The following is a 25,298-nucleotide window of genomic DNA, read 5'->3' as shown; positions in this document are numbered from 1 at the left end:
GTCATTGGTGTCGATAGTTCCATGTCGATAATTAACATGCTTCGTTTTCCTCTGTGTACGTGCTGGTTATGCGTAAACTATTTCGAACCCTATATGCTATTATCAAACTTGTATGCTCACCTTTACATTATATGTATTGACTTTATTTTAACGTATGTGACAGGTGTTTAAGGTGTTTACTTGCTAGGGAAGCGAGGCTAGAATAAAGCTCTAGAGCCCCCCAACAAATAGTTGTCTGTAGTGGTCAAGTTAGGGGTCTTTAGATGCAAACAAACAATATTTATATTTATTTTGAATCTGAGTTGTCGGAACAGAGTATTTGACTAGTTGAATTCTGTAATAATTTGTTTTACTGTTTGGGATACGGTATGGGACGTATTATTTAAACTAAATGGTAATGATAGTTGTTGTGGAAACTTCTGGACAATCTGTTTCGCTCAGTGCCATGCCCCGATGATTCCGCCAATGGTTGGGGTGTGACAACAACAACCTAAACTTAGAGTGCAAAATCTTAAGAATTTGAATGCTATTGTTGAAAGTGGAGAGAATAATACCTCAAGTTGTGGTAAACCTATACTTTTACCTTCATCATTTACTGGTGGTTCTAGATATATGATGCAAAAGTACTTGGATGCTATGGCAATTTGCAAGTCTGTTGGATATCCCGATTTATTCATAACGGTGACTTGTAATCCAAACTGGCCTGAGATTTACAGGTGTTTGCACGATAAAGCTCTTAATGCTGAAGACAGACCGGATATTATCTCTAGAATATTCAAGTGTAAATTGGATCATCTTATAAAAGATTTCAAGAAACATAAATTCTTTGGTGATAAACAAGCAGGTACCCTTTAGTTATATTTTTTACTTTGAACATCTAATTATATTTATCTAACAGCCCATTGTTCAAAAATTTCATTTATGTATACAGTGGAATTTCAGAAGCGTGGACTCCCACATGCTCACATATGTTTGTTCTTGGGTGCTGAAAGCAAATTTCCAAATGCATCTGATATTGATCGTGTTATTACTGCTGAGATACCAGATAAAGAAAGAGATCCTGAATTATATGATCTTGTCAAGCGATTTATGATTCATGGACCATGTGGTACAGACAACCCACTTTCTCCATGTATGGTTTAGCAAAAATGTTCTAAAAAGTTTCCCAAAAAATATGTAGATGAGACTTGTGTTGATTCTGAAGGATATCCTATCTATCGTCGCCGTCAAACAAGTAATACGGTAGTAAAGAATGGTGTGACACTTGATAATAGATTTGTAGTTCATTACAATGCTCTCCTGCTCAGAAAGTATCAGTGCCACATTAATGTTGAATGGTGCAACCAGTCAGGTTCTATCAAATATTTGTTTAAATATATTAATAAGGGGCCTGATAGAGTCATTGCTTCTGTTTTTCAAGCCAATAGCACCAAGAATAATACGGAACAGAATGTAGTTGTAGATGAGATAAAAGCATACCTTGATTGTAGATATATCTCTGCTTGTGAAGCTGCTTGGAGAATATTCATGTATGATATACATTTATCCAGCTGTTGAAGTATTACCTTTTCATTGTGAAGATGGTCAGAGTATTGTGTATAACGATCATGATAATTTGTGTGATATTGTTACTGATCCAACTGTGAAAATGATAATGTTTACAGAGTGGATGAATTGTAATAAAGTCGATGAATTTGCCAGGACATTGAGGTATGTTCAGAGTGTATGGAATGCTAAAAATCACAAATGGAATCGAAGAAAGCATCTGTATGGATCAATTGGGAGGGTACATTATGTCCCACCATCACTTGGTGATTGTTATTACCTAAGGATTTTACTTAATCATATTAAGGGACCAACCTGTTTTGAAGATATAAAAACAGTTGATGGGCAAGTTTTTCAAACATTTAAAGATGCATGTTTTGCACAGGGGCTGTTGGATGATGAAAAAGAATATGTTAATGCTGTCAAAGAAGCTAGCACATGGTCAACCGGAGATTTCTTGAGGACCTTTTTTGTAATGTTGTTGCTGTCAAATTCGATATCTCGTCCTGGTGTTTTTTGGTCAGAAACGAAGTCCCTGTTATGTGAAGACATTCTGTATCAGCAACGAAAGATAACTAGTATTGCAGGTAATGTTATTATTTTATTAAAGTTATATCCAATTACATTAAAATTATGCAATAGCTCTGTTATTGGGAAAAAAAACTAATACTTTTTTCAACATTTGTTTTAGATTTGGATCTTCAACAGGAAGAACTTGAAAATATATGTCTATCTGAAATTGAAAAGTTGCTACTTACCAATGGAAGTACAGTGAGAAATTTTGATGATATGCCAAGTGTTCTAGACAATTATGTTTCATCGTCGAACAATCAATTGATAATGAAAGAATTATCGTATGATAGACTAGCTCTTCAAAGGGAACATGATCGTTATGTAAAGTGTTTAACTGCCGAACAGGAAAAGATATATAAAATTGTTATGGAAGTGATTGAAAAAGGTGATGGAGGTGTGTTTTTTGTATATGGTTATGGTGGAACTGGAAAGACGTTTCTTTGGAAGACATTCTCAGCTGCATTACGATCAAAAGGTGAAGTTGTATTGAATGTTGCATCCAGTGGAATTGCTTCACTTTTGCTGGATGGTGGTAGAACTGCTCATTCAAGGTTTGTAATTCCAATCAACATTAATGAGAATTCAATATGTTCGATAGAGCCTAACACTGAGTTAGGTGATTTAATTAAAAGAGCAACATTGATTATTTGGGATGAAGCACCTATGACTCACAAGCATTGTTTCGAGGCTCTTGATAGAACAATTAGAGACATATCACGTTCCAGTCAACCGAACATGCAATCGAAGCCGTTTGGGGGAAAGGTCATTCTATTTGGTGGTGATTTTAGACAAATTCTTCCGGTCATCCCTAAGGGTACCAGAACAATGATAGTCAATGCTTCTTTGAATTCTTCTTATATATAGCGACACTGTAAAGTACTAAAGTTAACTGAGAATATGAGATTAAGAGTTGGTTGTCAGGAAGCAGATTTGAAAGAAATAAAGGGGAATTTGGAGAATGGATTTTAAAGCTTGGTGATGGTCTGCTTGGTGAAGAAAATGATGGTGAGATTGATATTGAAATACTAGATGATTTACTTATTCATGACCAAGTCAATCCTATTTCTTCTCTCATTTCATATATATATCTGGACATGAATAAGTTTTTGTGGGATTTAACGTATTTCCAACAAAGAGCGATTCTTGCTCCAACTAATGAAGTAGTGGATTCAATAAATAAAGAGTTGTTAGAGAGTCTGCCCGGTGAAGAAAATGTTTATTTTAGTTCAGATAGTTTATGCCAATCGGAAGAAGAATCAGAGCTTAATATGGCGTTGTTTCCTCCTGATGTGTTAAACAATCTTCGTTTATCTGGTTTACCTAATCATAATTAGTACTGAAAGTTGGTGCACCGGTGATGTTACTCAGAAACATTGATCGGGCAAATGGATTGTGTAATGGTACACGTTTACAAATCACGAAGCTCGGAAAAGTTGTGATTGAAGCAAAAATTATCACAGGGACTAATATAGGTCATCATACTTTGATTTCAAGACTGAAGATGACACCTTCAGATAAAAGAATACCAGTGAAGATTTCTCGAAGACAATTCCCACTTTCACTGTGTTTTGCTATAACAATAAATAAAAGTCAAGGACAGTCATTGGAGCGTGTTGGTTTATATCTTCCACGTCCAACTTTTAGTCATGGCCAGCTGTATGTTGCTGTATCTAGAGTAAAAAGTAGGAAGGGATTGAAAATTTTGATTTGTGATAAAGAGAAACGAGTCTGTACAACCACTACTAATGTAGTTTACAAGGAAGTTTTACAAAATCTATGATGATACCAAACATCTGTCAACCTGGCAACATCTGTTGGGTATAATGGAGGAACTGTTGTTAGGAAATGTTTGTTGGAAAGCAATACAATTTTTTGAAAGCATCTGATACTTGCTCTGCATTAAGCTTATCCTGAGAACACATGTTGTAATAACATTATTCTCTTAATATCTGTTTACTAACCTTTGTAATTTATGTTTACTGACCTTTTTAATATGGGTCGACTAACATCTGATAGTTACTATCTATTTAATCATCTGGCAAGCTCTCTTGGAGATAATCGATGACAGTTCTTAGTAAAGCCTGTTGGAAAGCAACAAAAGTTTTTAACAGTTAATAGACAACAGTGGTTTGCTATCAACATAAGGGAATTGATGTTGAATAAACTTATTGACAATTAGTGCATATTAATTTTATAATCTGCACTAATTATTTTTTTACTCTCTGATGAATTCTAAATGAGATGTTGACCAAAAGTCTAACAGATGTTTACCAAAAGTCAAACAGTTGTTGGCCAAAAATCAAACAGATGTTGACCAACAGTTAAACAGATGTTGACCAAAAGTCAAACAGATTTTGAACCACTAAGAATTATAGTTTTGCCAACAGTGGTTTGACTTTGGTCAGACAGAATTTTTGAAAACAGTGGTTTCACTTTAAGCAATCATCAATGGAATTGGTCAACTTTATTTGCAAAAATTGGTTTTAACTTTATTTGAATTTAAATTACAAGTACCATATATTTCTCATTCTTATTGCAAGAATTGTCTTTGATCTCAGATGGTTTTGAAAACAGTGGTTTCACTTTAAGCTATCCATCTGGTAAGCTCTGTTGGAGATAATAGATAACATTTTTTAGGAAAGTCTGTTGGAAAGCAACTGAAGTTTTTAATAGTTAATAGACAACAGTAGTTTGCTATCAACATAATGGAATTGCTGTTGAATAAATTTATTGACCATTAGTGTATATGTCTTTTATAAGTTTCCACTAATTATTTTTTTTACTCTCTGTCAATATGGGCTATTCATGGTTTTCTAAGAAACGACCCGTGTTTGCACACGGGTCTTACCGCTAGTACTATATAATAAAAGAAACCAATTGAGGGACACTTGTCATTATTCTAGACCATCCCTAATTTAATAATTATTTAATTTAAATTATTAAATACTAATTAAATTAATATAAATCTTATCAACACTAAATAAATAAACTTAACTTCAAATTGTAAACTCTTATCTAAATTATGAGTTTGTTTATGTTATTCATTATATAAGTTGAACTAAAAACAAACCACAAAATGGTTTGAAAGAGGAGAAATACACACGTTTTTTCAATGGTTTTGTAATGTTTCTTATACAATTTTCTCATTATTCTAGACCATCCTTAATTGTAAATAGTAATTATTTAATTTAAATTATTAAATACTAATTAATTAATATAAATCTTATCAACTCTAAATTAATAAACTTAACTTCAAATCGTAAAGTCTTATCTAAACTTGTTAGTGCACGAATGTCTATCGCCTTCGTCAATCCGAGCAGTAGCACGAAACCAAAGAAATCTAGACTTGATGATGTCATTAGTTAGTAAAGGCAAGGTGGCAATCTTGTAATTAATGTAAAGTTTCATTAAAACCTTGGCCTATAAATAGGAGAGTTAGGATTAGAGTTAAGGACTTTTAGAAGACTTGGAAGACTTTGACTCTCACATTGGTGTTGTTGGTGATTCAAGTTTAGAGAGAGAAAGTCTAGAGAGAGAAAGTCGTTGTAAACGTGAATCTTGTACCGGATTTATCATATCTTTCAATAAATTCACGTTACTAGTACGTTATTGTGTGTTCGGTCACGTACGTTCACGGATTCCGCACGTGAAACGTACGTTACGCAATCGAACGGCGTCAAAACCGGTCCTACAAGTGGTATCAGAGCTAGGAGCTCGATTGCACGATCAAACGCATCGTTTTCGTACCAGATTTCAGCGATTTCAGAGCCGATTCAGATCCGATTTCATCTATTTCTTCATCTTCTACCTATTTCTCACGTTTTTTACGGAAATTCGTCAAATTGAACGTGATTTCACGGTCCGTTTCGTCTGAATTTCTGACATATTGTGCGAAAAACATTGAATTACAACCCTACCAAGTTTCAAACCCAAACTCCTAGCCGTTTAGGAGTAATCGAAGAATTTCGGGTCGATTTCGTATCATATTTTCAGGTCCGCTCGTAAGATTTTTGACAGGTTCGTTCATAGGGTAAAAAGGAGGTTCGCTCATAGGGTAAAAAGGAGGTTCGCTTATTTGCTTATTTGATGTGGTCCGCTTATACGATCAAAATGAGGTTCGCTCCAAATGCTTAAATGTTGTGGTCCGCTCTAAGTTTTGGTCCGCTTATTTGTTTTAGTGTGGTCCGCTTATCAGTTTGATAGAGATTCGCTTATAAGTCATCTTCTTCACGTGATCTTCTTAACATCGAAAAAAGGTACATGTGCATATAAACAAAGGTCCAATAAGCTTTGAGCTCATTTATTTGTCGGATGGATAAATTGATTGACTTTACTAGCTGCCCACTTGCATTCAACTCGGCCCAATCATCGATTGTTTAAGTGTGTTGTTAATTGCCCCACTAAACAATCATAGTTGTCATTGTTGGCAGGTTGATTGCCGGCCCCCTGCACCGCCCCATTAACCCAAAAAGGCCCAATCATTAAATTTTTGACAGCCCAATCAGCCAATCATAGATAATTGCCGCCCATTTTATCATTGCCGTCCATGTGACTTCCTATAAGGCCCAATCACGGTTAAAGGTCCTTTAAAACTTGCGGCCCAATCAAAGAAAACACTCATAAACAGCCCATGTGATAAAGTTTGTTGTCAGCTGAAGTGGGTTTGCAAGAGACAAATAATTGCACCGCCCCACTAATAATTTGGCCCAATCGCTAAAGTCTAAAACACATTTAATCATTGTTGTTGTTATGTGATTGTAAGCTCATGTGCATTGTTGTGTTTCTTCTCCTGCTTTAGATGTTGTTGTTGTTGGTTGTGCTGATGGAAAGATTCATGTGTACAATATTCTTGTTAATGAAGAAATTGTTACTTTTAGTCAATCCACTCGAGGTGCCGTCCATTTATTGATACATGTGAAAATAAAGATTTCGGCCCAATCATTGATAACCAAAAATTGGCAGTTGATTGTTAGGCCATAATCATTGATGGTTATTGTTGTCGGATAAATGTGAAGTCACCATATGCCGGCCCAATCACAGAAAAAATTCAGCGCCGCCCACTTGTTTAGATAAGGCCCAATCACAGCTTACGTTTTACTTGAAGTTGATTTTTTTGAAGTTGATTGCACCAGCCCACTTACTTAACGGCCCAATCATTGATGCTTGTTGGTAGGATTAATTGTTGCAGCCGATTGTTATTGTTGATTTTACAACTGTTTTGTGAAGGTTAGATTTGTTTGTTTGTGTGGTTTATAAGTGTGCAGCGTGTATAAAAAAAACAATTTGAAAATATATTGATAAAAGATAAAAACAACCAAGTTGGTGATATCATTTTGTGTGCTATTTAGCCCAAGCCCAAGTTTTCATCATAGTTATCTTGTTGCCTAAGTGGAATGTACATTTTGTCTGTCATATTCATTGATCAAAGGCCCAGTTCATCCTAAGCTCATATCTCGTGAATTTTTTTTCGGACCCATTCATTCAGCGATCTCACGTCATCAACATTGAAACGAATCAACGAATCTTCGACAACGAGTCTTAGATTGATTTCACACATTCACTTTTACGCATTCAGTTTGTTTAAAATTGATAGTGTGTTTGATTGTTTGTTTGCAGGTGATTCGAGGTGATTTGTCAAGTATTGGATATTTGTCTGAGCAAATTCTCACTCGATTCACTGTCGCCTAATCTTTGATTGAAAATTCGTCATTGTGAATCTTTTGATACCAAAACATGAATTCTGAAATTTATACTACACTGAACAAGTTTGAAAATTTTACAGGTATCAAGGGAGAATCAACTGAAGAATTGATCAAAAGGTATGTCGAGTTGTATTGGGAGATGGTGAGATTGAAGATAACCAAGACCAATGAGGAATGGGTTAACAAGTTAGCAAATGTTTTATCGGGTGATATGTGGAGAACATATTTGTTAGATTTGAGGAAGATATACTTAGACGTGAATTTGAGCTTGTTTATTGAGAAGATTAAAGAACGAGAACTTGAATTCCAAAAGAATAGTAATGCAGAAACTGGTGAAGCAAAATTAAAATCTGAGGAAAATGTTCAAGAGGTAGAGGAACAGGTTAAAGAAATTTCAGCTATCAAGGTGGAGAAGAAAGCTGAAACTGTAAATATGACTGAGAAGTGCTTAGATTGTGAAAATCTGAAAATGTCAAACTCTTGAGGGAATTAGAGAGTTTGACATTAGAAAACGAAAATCTTAAAAAATCAGAAAATGTTTCGAAAAATCAAATAAAAAATTTAGAAATTGAAAAGGTAAAAACTGAAAAAGATTTTCAAAGTCAAATAAAAATTCTTGAAGATGGGAGAGATGTGTTTAGTAAAAATAACATCGAAAAGCAAAAAATGATAAATTCTCATCTTCAGAAGATTATTCAACTTGAAAAAGAAGGCGATCAAGCTCGAAAGAAAATCAATGAGCTTGAAAATAAATTGAAAGGTTTTGTGATTTCTTCAGCGTATGTGAATATTTCATGTCAAAAACCGATCAATTTAGTTCCAATAAGTGACAATGTCACAAACTTTGACAATGTCAAAGTTGAAGATTGTGATGAGAAATCTGATGATGAAAATAAAAAAAATTGAAAAACAAAAATTGTTTTTAGAATTAAAAGAAAAATTCAAAAATACTGTTTTGCAATCTACTGAAATAGGTGAATGCTCAAAGCAAAAACCTGTTAAGAAGAAAGTGGAACAGAAACAAAAAGTTAAAATTTTGAAAATTGTTCAAAAAGATAATAAAAGCTCATCAGATCAATCATCCAATCGCAATCAAAAATCACAAAAATTGAAAAACGAAAACTCAAAAATTGTTGGTAATAAGTGGTGCAGGTTTGACCACAGTGCTCAAAAGTCAAATCCAACAATCAAGAAGAGGAAAGGGTATCACCAAGCTAAACAGTGCTTTGATCTGAGCGTTTGGTATGAAAATGGTGATTGGTACGATAACAGAGTGTGTTACAATTGCGGCTATCAAGGACACATTGCTGTTAACTGCCAGAGACAGAGATTTGAGACGAGGAGATGCTATAATTGTCAAATCAAAGGACACATTGCCAGGGATTGCCCAAGAAGATCAAATGAAAGATTGAGGGGTAATTCTCAGAAATTGGCAAAGAAACCAGTCACTGTTAAGCCCAAGGAACTGAAAGTTTCAGAACAGAAACTCAAAGAACAGAAGGTCCAAGAACCTAAAGTTCAAGAAAAGAAAGTGAAGCTTTCTCAAGGGTAAAAAGACAAACTGAGAAAGAAGAGGAAGAAGGCCAGAGAATATCTGGAGAAGATTTTGTCCTCGGGTTCACCCGACAGATCGAATAAGAGTGCTGATGAATCAACTTCCTCAACTGCAAAGTCAAGCAAGTCGAATTCATCAGATACAAATCTGAGGACAAAAACGGACAAGAAGAAGGTAACATTTGGTGGCAATGAATCTGTTTCTTCGGAAACAAAGGAGCCACATGTCGGCGATGAATCTGGCTCATCAAAGTCAGACAAGCCACATTCAGGCAATGATTCTGGTGCGTCAAAACCAGAAGAGCCAGTTATTGAGGTAAAAACTGAGAATTCAGGCTTATCAATGGATGATGCAAACTTTCCACCATTGATGAACAAGAATTCAAAATCACCCAAGGACAGTCAGGCTTGGGTGAAACTGTTTAAATGAAAAACCTGACTTGCCGGAGTTCCCAGGTTGGTAAGAGTGGAACATGAATCGGCACATTTCTTGAGAAATTTCACTCTGGTGATTTTTCGTCTTTCAAAAGATAAATCAGGGACATTAAGTTGTACTTGATTCATCTTTCCTACAAGTGGTAATTTGAAAAACAAAGTGATGAAACCCCGAGTTTATGAAATGTCACACAAAACTAATTTTCCGGAAAAACCATTTTGATTAAAACAAACTTAAGTGTTTTGAAATCATAATGGGAAAATAGTTTGTTGTGAGGGGGAGTTCTGATTATTTACACCAGGTGGATGGAGAATTGAAGTGATTCTCATCAAGTTGTCAAGTTTGTACAGTATGTTTCAAATTTTCTCAGAAAATCAAAATTGAAACATATTTTGATTTTAGGGGGAGAAAATTTTAAAAAAATTAGAAAATTTGAAAATATCAAAAACATTGAAAAATCAAAAAAGAGTTTTGTTGCATAAAAGAGGAAATGATAGTACATCAGTGGTATATCACAACACGCTAAAGATATGTAATGTTTAAAAGTGATAAACAATCTTACTACGGATGTGTCGGTAGATTTTTGCACACTTAGTAAATTGAAATGAGATATAAACCTAAATTCAAACTTGCTTAATTCGTGGGTAACTATTCTTGAATATATGGGTAACCCCCGAAATCTTGTTTGAAAGATCCCTCTTTCTGAGATACTAGGTCTTTATACTCAGTGATATCTGGGGAATTATTCCGGGACTTCTGCTGTATGGAAATACTGACCTAGTCCCCGAATAATACTTTCTGCAAAATGCTTTGAAATATAAGCGCAGCCCTCAGCAAGTTGATAAAACAATAAAATTGATAGTCACTGCTGTTGTAACAAAAGATCCTCTAAAGGGGACCCACCGAAAGTCGAAGCCGTCATCTCTCTGCGTATACGGAAGTATCGACCTGAGCTCTCACGGCCCTCGCAATTTACCCCTTAACAGATATCATCTGTGGTATACTCACCTGTAAGACTGAATATTGGGATCTGGATACGGGAGTATATTCAAGTGGAGTGATACACATTTAAGTTCAAGTTTCTAAAACATTAATATCGTATCTCGAATCAATTGAAATTTGTGTGAAAATTTAAAGTGGATCAATATACTGACAATCTAGGTAAATTGTTTAGAGCTTACAATGTTCAAAGCTTAACGGTGTTGGTGATATGTCTCAAAAACTGATACGATCCTCTTGCACAAACTCACAAAAATATGTTGGTACATTTTTCATTTCTGCATTTAATTTCTGTTATTGCATTTATGTTTCATAATATGAAAAATCCAAAAAGATTTTCGACAACTGATGGTGAAAAGCTGACATTCAAAATCTCAATGGCTAAACATGATGAACAGACAGGTTGGTTAAATGGTTTGAAATGTTTAAGATGATTCATTAATTTGAATCAGATTTTGGAATGTTTCAAAGTTGATAAATTTTAAATGTGAAAAGTCTCATATATTTAGTTGATTCATTAAGTTGAATCACAATCTTATTGGTTTGTAATAGAGAGGTTGAGATGTGCAGGTTTCTTAATCTGTTGATACGCAAAGCCAGGCGTCGATCCCAAAAGCACGGAAGCTTGACGAAAGGGGGAGCCTGAAGAGACTGAAGAAAGAGAGCAACGGAAGCTGAAGACAGACCCACCGGGATTCTGTTCGAGCAAGAGAGAGTCTGTGTTTGCTGAAGACGTTAAATCATAAAGAAGACTCAAGAGAGAGAGAAAGACAAGTCGCTACGAGTTTCACTACGGATTGACTGCGGCAATATCCAAGGGGGAGATTGTTAGTGCACGAATGTCTATCGCCTTCGTCAATCCGAGCAGTAGCACTAAACCGAAGAAATCTAGACTTGATGATGTCATTAGTTAGTAAAGGCAAGGTGGCAATCTTGTAATTAATGTAAAGTTTTATTAAAACCTTGGCCTATAAATAGGAGAGTTAGGATTAGAGTTAAGGACTTTTAGAAGACTTGGAAGACTTTGACTCTCACATTGGTGTTGTTGGTGATTCAAGTTTAGAGAGAGAAAGTCTAGAGAGAGAAAGTCGTTGTAAACGTGAATCTTGTACCGGATTTGTCATATCTTTCAATAAATTCACGTTACTAGTACGTTATTGTGTGTTCGGTCACGTACGTTCACGGATTCCGCACGTGAAACGTACGTTACGCAATCGAACGGCGTCAAAACCGGTCCTACAAAACTAAAAAGTATTGTTTCACTTAGCAGTAGATAACTATGAGAAATTATATTAAACAACTTATTAATCAAACGAAAAATTTAAAATAGTATTAACCTAATTTAAAAATACACAGGGTTTTTAAATATATAAATTTTTTATTGTTTGCGACATAAAATTAGATTTATTCAACCCGTACAATACACGGAGTTTTTTTAAAATATAACTTTTTTATTATTTAGTATTTAAATTTACATTTCTTCCACCCGTGAATACACAGGGTTTTTTTAAAAATATAACTTTTTATTATTTGGTATATAAAATTACATTTATTCAAACCAAGATATAACTTTTTTATTATTTAATATATAAAATTATATTACTCAACACATGTAATAAAAGAGGTTTTTAAAAATATATTGTTTTTTTATTTAGTATATAAAATTACATTTATTCAATCACGTGTAATACACGTGGTTCTAACCTAGTGATCTCTCAAAAGAATCGAGTTTAATCATACTTTTTTTAATTATTTTTTAAATCAGATTAATATAATAAAATGAGAACATTGCGTATTTTAAAATATTTACCTTAATATTCCTACTTACTTAAAATATGTATATTTAATTTATAGTTTTAAATATTTTTCATGTTTATATCATATTCCGTGATCAACAGTTTAAGGTTCTTATTATGTTTATCAATATAGTCCAATTTATTATTATAGCCCAACAGTTTTTGAAATTGTATAACAAAATACACAGAATAAATTTATGGGTTATCTAAATATTTATTTATTTATTTATTGTTTGATAAACAAACTTGCACTAGAGCTTCATATACCATATTCAACTAGACTCGAAAGCCTAAACGAGTCTATTGATTATACAAAAATAACACTTTATATATATAAATAAAATAATTAAATAATTACTAATCATTAGATAAGCCAAGTTCATGTTTAGACTAGTGGCGGAGCTTACTTAGGGCCGGGGGGTCCCCACCCCCACTGTTTTTCGCTTCGTAGTGTTTATTTTACGGAAAATTCCCAAGAAGCATAAGGTAAAAATCGTCTGCACAAGAGTGAAAACTTGAAGGCCCATGTGAATGTATAAAAGTATGCCAATCGTTTGAAGTCTCAAAAAAGTGGGTCGGGCACCTGGGAAGCGGGATTAAGCTGACGAGCAGCGGCTGCTAAAAATAATAAACAGGCCGGATCTACACAGGACCTTAAAAACTGTTACTAAGCTTAACAGGGCTCTAGAAAAAAAAAACCAATCAATGAATAGCATATATGAAAATTTACACAAATGAGGGTGTGTGTACAATGCAACACTTCAATTTAAATTAACAAAAAAAAAAAAACGACACGAACTAGAGGTGTACACATGTACTAACAAAAACATGAAACGCAACAAATGCATGTACGCATGGAAGATCGCCGAATTACAAATCGGGGATGGTGTGTAAAAGTGTTGGGAGATGAAGGTATCACACAACAAGCGGTTCCAGAGATGAGGAAGGTTGCACAGCTCGGATTCTAACATCATATTTTCTGTAAGACGAAACGTCACCTGCTGAGGCCTCATCCGCTACAAGTGGAGCGTATGATTTGTCATCATACGCGTTTCCGATGTGGCTGTTACATTTGCGACAAAGAAGTTTGGTTTTCTTATGCGACAAGTGTTTTGAGATGAAATATGGCAATGGCAGACACTGGAACTGCTCTACTTGAGTGAATCGGGTCTCGTCTATGCTGAAGAATGATATCATTCCTGTCTTTATCGATTTTCCGTATTTGGAACCAATGGACGAGGTATTCCGTGCTGAAGAACTCAGGTTTAAGTCATATCCGCAACATCCACATCTGCAAAATTCAATTCAACTATGTAATAATAATGGGTTAATTTGGGTTATAATTCATCTCTAATGGGTCAAATGGGTTAAGCTAAAAAGGAGTCTTGTCATTTTTAGATCAGTTTGTTAAAGCATGTTAAAGAGAAATGGAACACTCAACTCTCAAGCATAAGTTTAAATTACTGGAAACTATGGGACTATTTAGTCATAAAAAGCTTAAATCACTTTATTCACTATAAAAAATTAGAGAAGAACGTCCCGATTATCCCCTAGTACCTTCGAGGTTACTACTCATCTCACAACAATATTAAAAAAATGGCACAACTTTCTCTTGAACATCTTCAACAATGAAAATGTTCTCACTGGCTGATTTCCTCTAGACTGCAGACAAAAAGTCAAACAGCAACTATCGAGAATTCGAGAGTATTTGCCACTATAAGCTACTTATATAATAAACCAAGAAGATCCAAACACAGCACTTTACCGACTGGTTTGCTATTTATATGGATGAGCAAGGAAACACAGTCCATTGTATTAGGCCACTTCATGAGCTTCATTTGCAAGATGGAAAATAATCTATTTAACAACTTGAAAATACTTGTTAGGGGATAGAAATCGTTAACATTTAGGCTGGGTTTTAAAAAGCGTGCCTAGGCGCAGGGTGCACTCAGGCGCAAGGTGGTTCAATGAGGCGCACGGTGTACAAAAAGTGCAAGTGATGCGCGCAGGGCACATGAAAAATAGGCTTGAGGCGCAGCCTTGAGTGTACCCTATTGAACGTGGGAATGGTTTGTGCATTGGGATGTTGTTACACATATAGTGTTTATTTGTATACTACACCATATATAGTGTTGGCCTTAATTGTGTGATCAAAGTTTGATAGAAGTGCAAGGGTTGATTATGCATTAGTTTAAAGTTATTTAGATGGCGGTTACAAGGTAGTTATAAAATATGGGGACTAAAGTTGACAATCTGGAAGTTGGCAACTTCTCCTCTAATCGAAAGGGTATGTCCCTGAGGACATGTTTGTTCGCGATTGACTGCATACAAGGGATCAAGGGATGCGACTTGTGGATGTAAAGACACACCTCTTCAAGTTTCATTCTCATCCACATGTTTTAGAGACGTGACTACTCGTGAAAGGACACGACTCTACACTCGCACCCATTGAAGTCTATAAATAGTTTAGGATTTTCATTTGTTATTGTAATCTGGAACATTGTATCTTGCATCTTGTAACAATCAGGTTCTATTATTCTGTTTATTAATACAATTGCCTATTAGGGTTTATCCCTCTCTTCTTGTTCTTTGTTCGATTATTATTTTGTTCTTGATTGATGGGTTGAATTCATGGTCTCCTGGGATCTACATATAGAACTTATTGATATCTAAATTTTGAGTACATGATTCTAGAACCTATGAGATGTATATATACACACATGCCTAACATCTTGCGTACAAAAGGCGCTTTGCCCCTCACACCTTGGTGCGCCTTGTGCTTTCTAGAACAAGGCATTCAGATGACTTGGTAATAGACATTCAGGTTTCCGGAATTCTAAGCATCTATAGAATATGAGTCAAACCTACCACTGTATATACTCTTTTGAAAGAGCAATCCCGGTGGTCATGGCTCCCGGGTCTGTGGGGTCAGGGTGACCTGTTGTACGCATCCTTACCCTGCATGTTTTGCAAGAGGTTGTTTCCTCAACTCAAACAGGTCACATGGCAGCGACCATACCGTCGCTCCACGGCTCGCCCCTTTGTTACATATACGCTTTGTGTTTGAAAATATAGTGATTTATGAATGGGAGGGCGTTAATGCATTGTTTGCGTTCTATGTAAAAGAAAATGCTTTATGACTTCCTCAACATACTAACATTACGTGATTCTTCAACTAGCAATGATGATTACGATATTCAATCATCATAATCAGATATCCATTTATAACAAATGTGCTAGACAAATTCTAATTGATTATATACATAGATATTAATTCATAACATATTGATGAATAGTGTCTATTTTGTCTTTTATCACTTCTTGTTTGGTTTTTTCTTTTTTTTTTTTTTTTTTGGTTTTGTTATTTCTACCTTAACTTTTAACTTTGACACTTCCCCTCAACTTTTTAAAAACAAATGTCATTTTTACTCCCTAGAATTTTATGTGCTTTCTTTTATGTACGCGTCAGTATAAATATAAATTGATTTTCGTTTCGACGTAGATTTTTTCCTAAGTTCCGTCGGGTTAAATATAATATGCTTTCGTCCATATATTTATATATGTTTTTAGTTGATCACTTGGTGTTATATATTCGGGTATTTGTTTACGTTTTAGCTTGGTTTTGGTCGGCGTTCAGTTAGCACGGTTTTACGCCCCCCCTCGACCCCACACTGATTGCACGGTTTTACGCCCCCGACCCGCAACGCGGGGGCTTAAGACTAGTTATTTAAGTAATTTATAAAACAATTTACTCTATGCTATGGAATTCAGATTTGTTAGAAAACCCTATTCTATGATCCTGGATAGTCAAATAGTTACAGCCATTAACCACTAGAACCCTAATTATCACCTCTGATAATCTCAATGAGCACATAATCAACTCAAAATGCATAACCTAAACCTAATTTGACTCTTCAACACTTACAACATTCACACTCAATCCAACTGAATTACTCAAAACCGCAACGATCAACGTTCCCTACATAAATCGCCGACGACAAAGATAAGCTTCATAGCGAATTCTAACAAACCCCATTACAAATCAAACACAACAATTAAGCGATTAACAATTAACCACTAGAACCTTAGTAACCGCCTCTTAAAATCGCGATTAGCACATCAACAACTCAAAATGCATAACCTAAAACTAATTCGACCCATCAGCATTCACACTCAATCGAACTAAATCAATCAAAACTGCAACGATCAACATTCACTACATAAATTTCCTTGGACAAAAATAAGCTTCATGGCAAATCCTAATTATCTGCCCTTACATATCAAATGCAACAATTAACTGATTAAACATTAACCACTAGAACCCTAATTATCACCTCTTAAAATCGCAGTTAGTACATAATCAGCTCAAAATGCATAACCTAAACCTAATTTGACTCATCAACACTCATAGTATTCACACTCAATCCAACTAAATCAATCAAAACCTCAACGATCAATGTTCAATATATAAATTTCCGTCGACAAAATTGAGCTTCATAGTGAATCCTAAATTACTGTGTTTACAAATCGATCGCACCAGTGATTAACCATTACACACTAGAACCTTAACTATTGCCTCTTATAATCTCAATTAGCACATAATCAACTCATAATGCATAACCTAATTACCTAAACCTAATTATCCAACTAAATTAATCAAAACCGAAACGATCAAAGCTCACTAAATAAGCTTGGCAGCAAATCCTAACAAAACAGCCCTCGCAAATCAAACGCAACAATTAAATAATCCACCATTGACCACACTAGAACCCTAATTATCGCTTCTTACAATCTCAATCTCAATCATCACATAATCACCTCAAATTCTCAAAACGCATAACCTAAGCCTAAACCTAAACCTAATCCACCTCATCTCAGCAACATTCACACTCAATCCAACTAAATCAATGAAAACCGAAACAATTTCAAAATAATCAATGTTCACTGCATAAATTCCAAATCCTAATAACTGCCGTTACAAATCAAACGCAATAATTGAACAATTAAAATGCAGTAAAATAAACCTGTAAGTGACGTCACGCTGAGAAGTAGCAGCAAAAGAGGTAGATTTGCTGATGTAGCCATTAGAAGAGGTGTCCATATATTGTGTATTAGGAAGGATTGTCGCCGGAGGACGGTGGCGATCGGCGGTGGAGCGGTGGGGATTGATTACTTGTTAGTGTTGGTTTTGGAGAGTGTCTGACTGGTAAAAGGGGCAACGAAAAAGAGGGAGCGTCTATAGTGGGGTCCTCTGCCCATGCTGCCCGTTGCCAACGCAACTTATTATTTGTCTACTATCTAAGATTTTATTTGTCTACTATCTAAGATTTTATAGGTATTAAATTAACTATTAATTATTATAGTTACAGGGAAAAGGGGAAAGTTATTGTACAAATAAAGTTAACATACTAAACGTATAAACTAAAAGAAAGAAGAAAAACACGCGGTAGCATTTTTGTAATTATCTGCATATAGGGTAATTATCAAAATTACTCTACAAATAATACTGTAGAGTAATTTTGATCTTTTGTAGAGTAATTTTGTAAAATGTTCTTCTAGAGTAATTTACAAAATTACTCTACAATATCAAAATTACTCTACAGGATCAGTTTACAAAATTACTCTACAAGATCAAAATTATTCTACAGGATCATTTGTAGAGTAATTTTGATCTTTTGTAGAGTAATTTTGTAAAATGTTCTTGTAGAGTAATTTTGATCTTCTGTAGAGTAATTTTGTAAAATGTTCTTATAGAGTAATTTACAAAATTTCTCTACAAGATCAAAATTACTCTACAGGATCAGTTTACAAAATTACTCTACAGGATCATTTGTAGAGTAATTTTGAATTATATGTTGTTTGATAAACTTGCATGGTAATTTTGATTCACTTGTAAAGTAATTTTGATGCAGAGTAATTTTGATACATTTGTAGAGTTATTTTGATATTTACCCTACAAGATCAAAATTACTCTACAAAAGATCAAAATTACTCTACAGGATCATTTGTAGAGTAATTTTGATAGTTACTGATAATTACGAAAATGCCACCGCGTGTTTTTGTCTTTTCCTTCAGTTAATACGTTTTGTACGTTAATTTTATTTGTATTTGATCTTTTGCCTATATTTATAATAATAAATAGGTTAGGCCATGTGTAGTCGGTTAACGTAGTTATACTAAATAAGCATGAAGGGCGTTAAGCATCACATCGTCCAGTCATTCAGGGGCGCCAATTGTCCTTCTGTCATCCAGTTGACAGGCATGAATGGGTTTGAGAGATGGCCTAATGGGCATACCCCAATAAATCGATAACATATTTGTTTCTACCTATTTTTTAATTTTCAGTTCATATACTATATTGTAGTTAATGGGTGGTTTAGTTATTATCTTCTTGTCTACATGGCACATTGACCCATACAAATAAAAGATAACTCAGTTATTTTTTCTTGACGTGGACTATTTATGTGACAAAAGGTCAAAGTTTTGTTTACGTTGATTACTTATGCGACAGTTAAGCAAAGTTTTGATGAAGTAAATTGCTTATGTGGTAAATATTTAAACATCTTCAAAAAAATTAATAATCAAAAATGTTTTGCAAGGTCAACCTACCAACCTCTTATGATTGGCTTAACACATGTATTACAACATGCAAACTTAATTATAACTCGTTTGCAACTCGTCTAACATGTTTAACTCGTTTAGGTAAATGAATTAACCTAAGACTACTGGTTATGGGGCATGGAGAGGAGGAGGGCAAGCCCATCTACACCCCCAAACACCACCCCGTGATGAGGCTTGGGCAGCGTTGCCCTTTGGGGGTGGCATAATACTCATGGGTGTGAGTGCATATGTTGGTTGTTGACTTAGGGTTAAACCGAGTGATTTCGTGGGGTTTAACCAATCAATGATTTAATAATGATTTAGTTTAAATAAAAATAGCATGTTTTCTTGTCCTTGCCCACCACCCATGGTTAGGGATGGCAATCAAACGCGGACCCAATGGGTAAACCCGAAACCCTACACATACGGGATAGGTTTGGGGTCGGTTAATTAGGTTTGGGAATAGTTTTTATTTTTTTCATGGGTTTGGGATTTGGTGATATACCCATTTACCTGACCCAATTACCTGATAAAGTTTACCTGTTTAACCGATTATATACCCGATATAATTTGTTTTATATTTTGAGTTAATTGCCCGGATAGTCCCCATGGTTTCACGCTTTTTCACCTTTAGTCCCCACCTTTTCAAAATAGCATGTTTGCTCCCTATGGTTTGCTCACTTGTTACTCGGATAGTCCCCGGATTGGATGACAGTTAGTTTGCTCAGTTAAGTTTGTGTGAAATGTCTAAACAACCCCTTTATACATATATTAAAAAACAAAAAGTAATTAATAAATAGTGTGGGGCCCACCCCACCACTACCTAATCCCTCTTCTTCCCCCACTCAAACCCAAACCTGCAAACCCACTTCTTCTCATCACCACATTGTCACCACCTTCCACCTCCACCGCAACTAAGGAGAAGACGACGGTGAAAGTTGTGAATCGGTGCTCCGGTTGCCTGAAACCAGTCGGTTTTACCGGATTTAGAATCTCTAAGAAAAAAAAAGAGGCAGATCGTACTCCGTTTCTTTTGTCGACCATCATCGGATCTCCAAGATCCCACCAAATCATCTTCCTTTCAATCGAAATCGTGTTTCCCTTTTATTGAACTTGAATCTAGACTGCATAATGAACTTATTTCACCTGAACATCTCAACTGAATCACCTTAAATCGGACCAAATCTCCTATAAACGAGAATCAAATCCTTTTGAGAGATTCATCCTAAAACATTGTGTGTTGGTGGACAACTTTATAAGAACGACCTCTCGCTCCTCTTTCTGAACGCTTACCACCTGGCTCTCACCAAAATAGTCTAGTTTTCGCGTGGGGAGCTTTACCGGAAACACGAAGCTTCACCGGATTCTTCCATGTCTAATCATTCACTCATAACTGAGAAGTAACATTTATAGCATGCTTTCAGATTCTTAATCAACCAAGAACCCATCCTCGAATGTATAGGTTTGATTTACAAAGTCGGATTTAAGGGTGGGAAGGATTTCGGTTGGGGTGACAGTTTGAAAAAGAGATCCTAAATCCGGTAAAACCGACTGGTTTCCGGTAACCGGAGCACCGATTCATAACTTTCACTGTCGTCTTCTCCTTAATTATGGTGGGGGTACGGTGGAGGAGGTAGAGGACCAGAGGTGGTGGCCGACCATCAGAGGGTGGTGGCAAGGGAGGCGGAGAGGATGATGGGTTTGTATTGAGAGAGGTAGTGGCGGAGGAAGTGGAGGCGCTTAGAACAGGCTTATCGAAACAGGGTGGTGGTCTGGTGGTGATGAAGGTCTGATGGTGGAGAAGAGAGAGATACGGGAGAGAGATGGAAGGAGATTATTAAAGTTTATAATTAAATTAAATGGTGGGGCCCACTTGTTTTTAATGATCAGCTAGATTTTTTTTGTTTATTTATTTATATTAAAAATGAGGGTATTTCAGTCATTTCACACATATTTAACTGAAAAAAATTAACCTCCGTCCATTGTAGGGACTATCCGAGTAACAAGTGAGCAAACCACAGGGAGCAAACATGCTATTTTAAAAAGATGGGGACTAAAGGTGAAAAAACATGAAACCACAGGGACCGGGCAATTAACTCTTATATTTTTAAATATGTATATATACGATACATTCTTTTTTTATACATATAGGTATTTTTATTCCATATACATTGTAGTTATTTGATATATTTTTATAGTCATGATAATAAATGTAACTGATTAGCGATGGGTTTTGGGTCGGGTATACCCAACGAGTAATTTTTTTATATTAACGGTTTACCTGAAACCCGCAGGTATACCCGATACTCAATGGATATTTACCTGCTAGAAACCCAATGGGTTTGTGATAAGCTTATCTTGTTGGAAATTTCGTGTAACGTTTAGAAAATAATTTTAATCAATTTGTCAAACAAACTGAACGCAGTGGAAAACATGTACACGAGGTTCGGTTCTAAACCGATTCCACCAGTGATCTCATTACAATCAAAATAGGTTATATTAAGATTAAAGAATCGTGACATCCAAGAAAGACACCTTGGTTCAACGAACGATCTCGCTAGATGATCGTTGACCACGAAAACATATTTGTTCATTTGAAACGATTTCAAACGAAGCCTTAATCTAAAGAAAATAAAGTTTAAAACTTTACTTACCTTTTTGCGTAATCAAAACTATGATTAATTTGAGCCTCAAGAATTGTTCCTTCTCTTTTGTTTTTCTTAGCGACGGCAACAAGAATCAATTAAGTCTTCTACTTTCTGTTTCTTTTCAAGCTTTTGAAAGCATGCAAAAAAAAAACTCCTCAATTAATGTTTTGTATCTCTTAAAAAAATAGAGTTATATTTCTTGTATAGCTTCAATACATATATTGACTAATAGGAATCCAATTTGTTTAGGTTTAGGATTCTTTTCATCCACCAACTTCCAGAAGGAAAAAGCGAAAAAGCGATATGTATCAGATTATAAGATATATTTTAGAACTGTAGGAAGATTAGTGCTAAAGTCTTTTAATTAAAGATATACTTATATCTTTAATTTTTAGACTTAGATAAGAATTATAATCTAATCACAACTCCACATAATTATCTTATAATTATAACAATTATTTGATATTAATTATAATTAACAAATTAATTATAATATTAATCCGGCTCTCTGTAATTATTCTAAATAATTACCCGTTTCTTTTATTACGCTTATTATTTCGTGATCCGGTGATTAACGATTAAAACACCGTTAAATGTTCATTGCCCAAAGTGTAACTCTTTGGGTCGTACCTTGACGGCAACGTTGAATCTTAATCAACAATTGAACATTATATCCAACAATCTCCCACTTGGTCGATTGGCTGATTAAGTTTCAATGTAAACAATAGTGGGTGCCTAGCTGCATCATATTGCCCCCAGCAAGGTATGACAAATTTATGTCAACTAATTCTTTGCACTAATCAAACCTTTGGTTATGCAAATACTATAGCCCTGGTTATCGACTCATTTATCCCTCTGTATTGAACACTTGTTGAACATGAGGCATGGATCCAATTCATTCTCATATATTATTCAACCATTTCTAATTTCGTTCCTGATTTGAAGTGGTTTATCAAACTACTACTAGTTCGAGCGTGGCCACGCGTTTAACACCAGTTCAAATCAACGAAAGGCGCCAGAGTGTTCATCTTTTAAGTATAGAAGCACAGATCCCTTTGGCTACAAACAACTCCCACTAAACTTCAGATCATTCCCAAAACTATCCTTATTACTGCCAGTTACGTACAGCGTTAGATAGAATCAAAGAGCAACCATTCATTTAAGTTAGTTCTAGTATGTACCGCAGGTCTAAGGATATAATGATCGTACCTATTCAAAATGTCTTATGACTAAGATCCATGAAGATCATTTTGAAACGAGTTACGCCCAATATGATTCAACTAATCATATCAGTGAATATGGTTCTCAATACTTTGAGTATCCATGATATGGATCAACCATCTAATTCACAATAGTCTTTTACCAGATTGGTTCTCACGAATCTGATAGACTACGGACATTTTAGAATACAATATTCATAGATACTTAACGTACTAATATTTGAACACAAATATAATAGTTTAAAAGACATTCAACCATTAAATTCAAATAAACATAAAATACTGTTTACAGTTCAAAATGCACCAAATTACTAAATTACAAAATCAGACCCACTGTCTAGCATATCTAAGACCTATACAATTAGCATGCTTCTCGTGTCTCACTTGAGGTATAGGCTTAGTAAACGGGTCCGCTAGATTCTGATCAGTATCAATTTTCTCTACTACGATGTCTCCTCTTTCCAAAACTTCCCGTATGTAATGGAATTTTCTAAGAATATGCTTCGTGCTGTGATGCGACCTTGGTTCCTTTGCCTGAGCAATTGCACCTGTATTGTCGCAAATATCTCGATAGGCTTCTGTATGCTTGGTATAACTTCGAGATCAGCAATGAACTTTTTCATCCAAACAACCTCCTTAGCAGCTTCTGAAGCCGCTATATATTCTGATTCAGTGGTCGACTGGGCCACCACGCTTTGCTTAGAACTCTTCCAAGTTATAGCACCACCATTTAAAGTAAAAACATAGCCTGTCTGAGATCGTGAATCATCACGATTCGTTTGGAAGCTTGCATCAGTGTAACACTTTACTCTCATCTCTTCTTCCAAACCGCCAAATATCAGAAACATATCCTTAGTTCTTTTTAAGTACTTTAGGATATTTTTCACAGCAATCCAGTAACTTTTACCAGGATTCTGTTGATATCTACTAGTCAAGCTCAGAGCAAACGATACGTCCGGTCTAGTACATAACATGGCATACATGATGGAACCGATAGCAGAGGCATATGGAACCCTTTTCATATCCTCTTTATCTTTGTCCAATTTGGGACACTGATGACTATTCAGTACGGTTCCACTAGCCATTGGCAAGAGACCCTTCTTGGAATCTTGCATTGAAAAACGTCGAATGGCCTTATCAATATATGTACTTTGACTAAGTCCAAGTAGCCGCTTAGATCTATCTCTATAAATCTTTATTCCTAGAATATAAGCAGCTTCTCCAAGATCCTTTATTGAGAAACATTTACCAAGCCAGGATTTAACGTCCTGCAGCATCGGGATATTGTTTCCAATGAGAAGTATGTCATCTACATATAGGATTAGCAAAGTAATAGAACTCCCACTTGCCTTCTTGTAAACACACGGCTCATCTTCATTTTTGAGAAAACCAAATTGTTTGATTTTCTGATCAAAACGAAGATTCCAGCTTCGAGATGCTTGTTTCAATCCATAAATGGATTTATTCAACTTGCAAACTTTCTTAGGATTCTTAGGATCTACAAAACCTTCAGGCTGCTCCATATAGACATCTTCTGTAAGATGTCCATTTAGGAACGCGGTTTTAACATCCATTTGCCATATCTCATAGTCATAATACGCGGCTATGGCAAGTAGAATCCTAATAGACTTAAGCATGGCTACTGGCGAGAAGGTTTCCTTATAATCAACTCCTTGAGTCTGAGTAAATCCTTTAGCAACCAACCGAGCCTTATAGGTTTGCACATTTCCATCCATGTCTGTTTTCAACTTGAAAACCCATTTACTTCCTACAGTCCGACATTCGGGAGGAAGTTCAACCAAATCCCAGACTTGGTTGTCATACATGGATTGCATCTCGACGCCCATGGCTTCGAGCCATTTTTCAGATTCATTACCTGAAATCGCAGCTTTGGAGGTTGAGGGCTCTTCTTGATCTATTATCAAGACGTACCTATCAGGTGAATACCGATTAGGTTCATGACGATCCCTCGTACTTCTGCGGATGCCTAGTGTTACATCAGATTCCTGAATCCTATCAGTTTCAGGTCCAACAACATTTTGTTGAGAGGCAGATTCGACTATTGGTTGATCAATTTGTGGTTCTTGAATTTCCTCAAGATCTACAAGATTATCTCCAATTCCTCGCGCCATAAGCTCATCCTCTAGGAATGTTCCTCGACGCTTAGTGAAAACTCTATTTTCAGCAGGATTATAGAAATAATAACCAACCGGATATGCATATCC

General features: G+C 35.4%; 1 protein-coding gene across 1 annotated transcript; it reads right to left on the bottom strand.

Moving 5' to 3' along the window:
- Window positions 1-13,290: 13,290 nt before the first annotated feature.
- Window positions 13,291-17,867, bottom strand: LOC110937980 (uncharacterized protein At4g08330, chloroplastic). Its single transcript, XM_022180449.2, has 2 exons — window positions 17,630-17,867; window positions 13,291-13,896 (listed from the first exon to the last, which is right to left on the bottom strand). Exons 1-2 carry the CDS (start codon window positions 17,704-17,706, stop codon window positions 13,521-13,523), a joined length of 453 nt encoding a protein of 150 aa, XP_022036141.1. The 5' UTR covers window positions 17,707-17,867; the 3' UTR covers window positions 13,291-13,520.
- Between the last annotated feature and the right edge of the window lie 7,431 nt (window positions 17,868-25,298).

This window comes from Helianthus annuus, chromosome 4 (genome assembly GCF_002127325.2).
Source record: "Helianthus annuus cultivar XRQ/B chromosome 4, HanXRQr2.0-SUNRISE, whole genome shotgun sequence".
In the NCBI taxonomy this organism is placed as follows: Eukaryota; Viridiplantae; Streptophyta; class Magnoliopsida; order Asterales; family Asteraceae; genus Helianthus; species Helianthus annuus.
The sequence above is the reverse complement of the archived record's forward strand: the minus strand, read 5'-3'. Positions and strand labels throughout refer to the sequence as shown.

Coding starts and splice junctions, on each gene's coding strand:
- LOC110937980 (XM_022180449.2), bottom strand. CDS start 17,706: ATGGACACCTCTTCTAATGGCTACATCAGCAAATCTACCTCTTTTGCT. Junction 13,897..17,629: donor CAGCGTGACGTCACTTACAG/GTTTATTTTACT, acceptor TGAATTTTGCAG/ATGTGGATGTTGCGGATATG.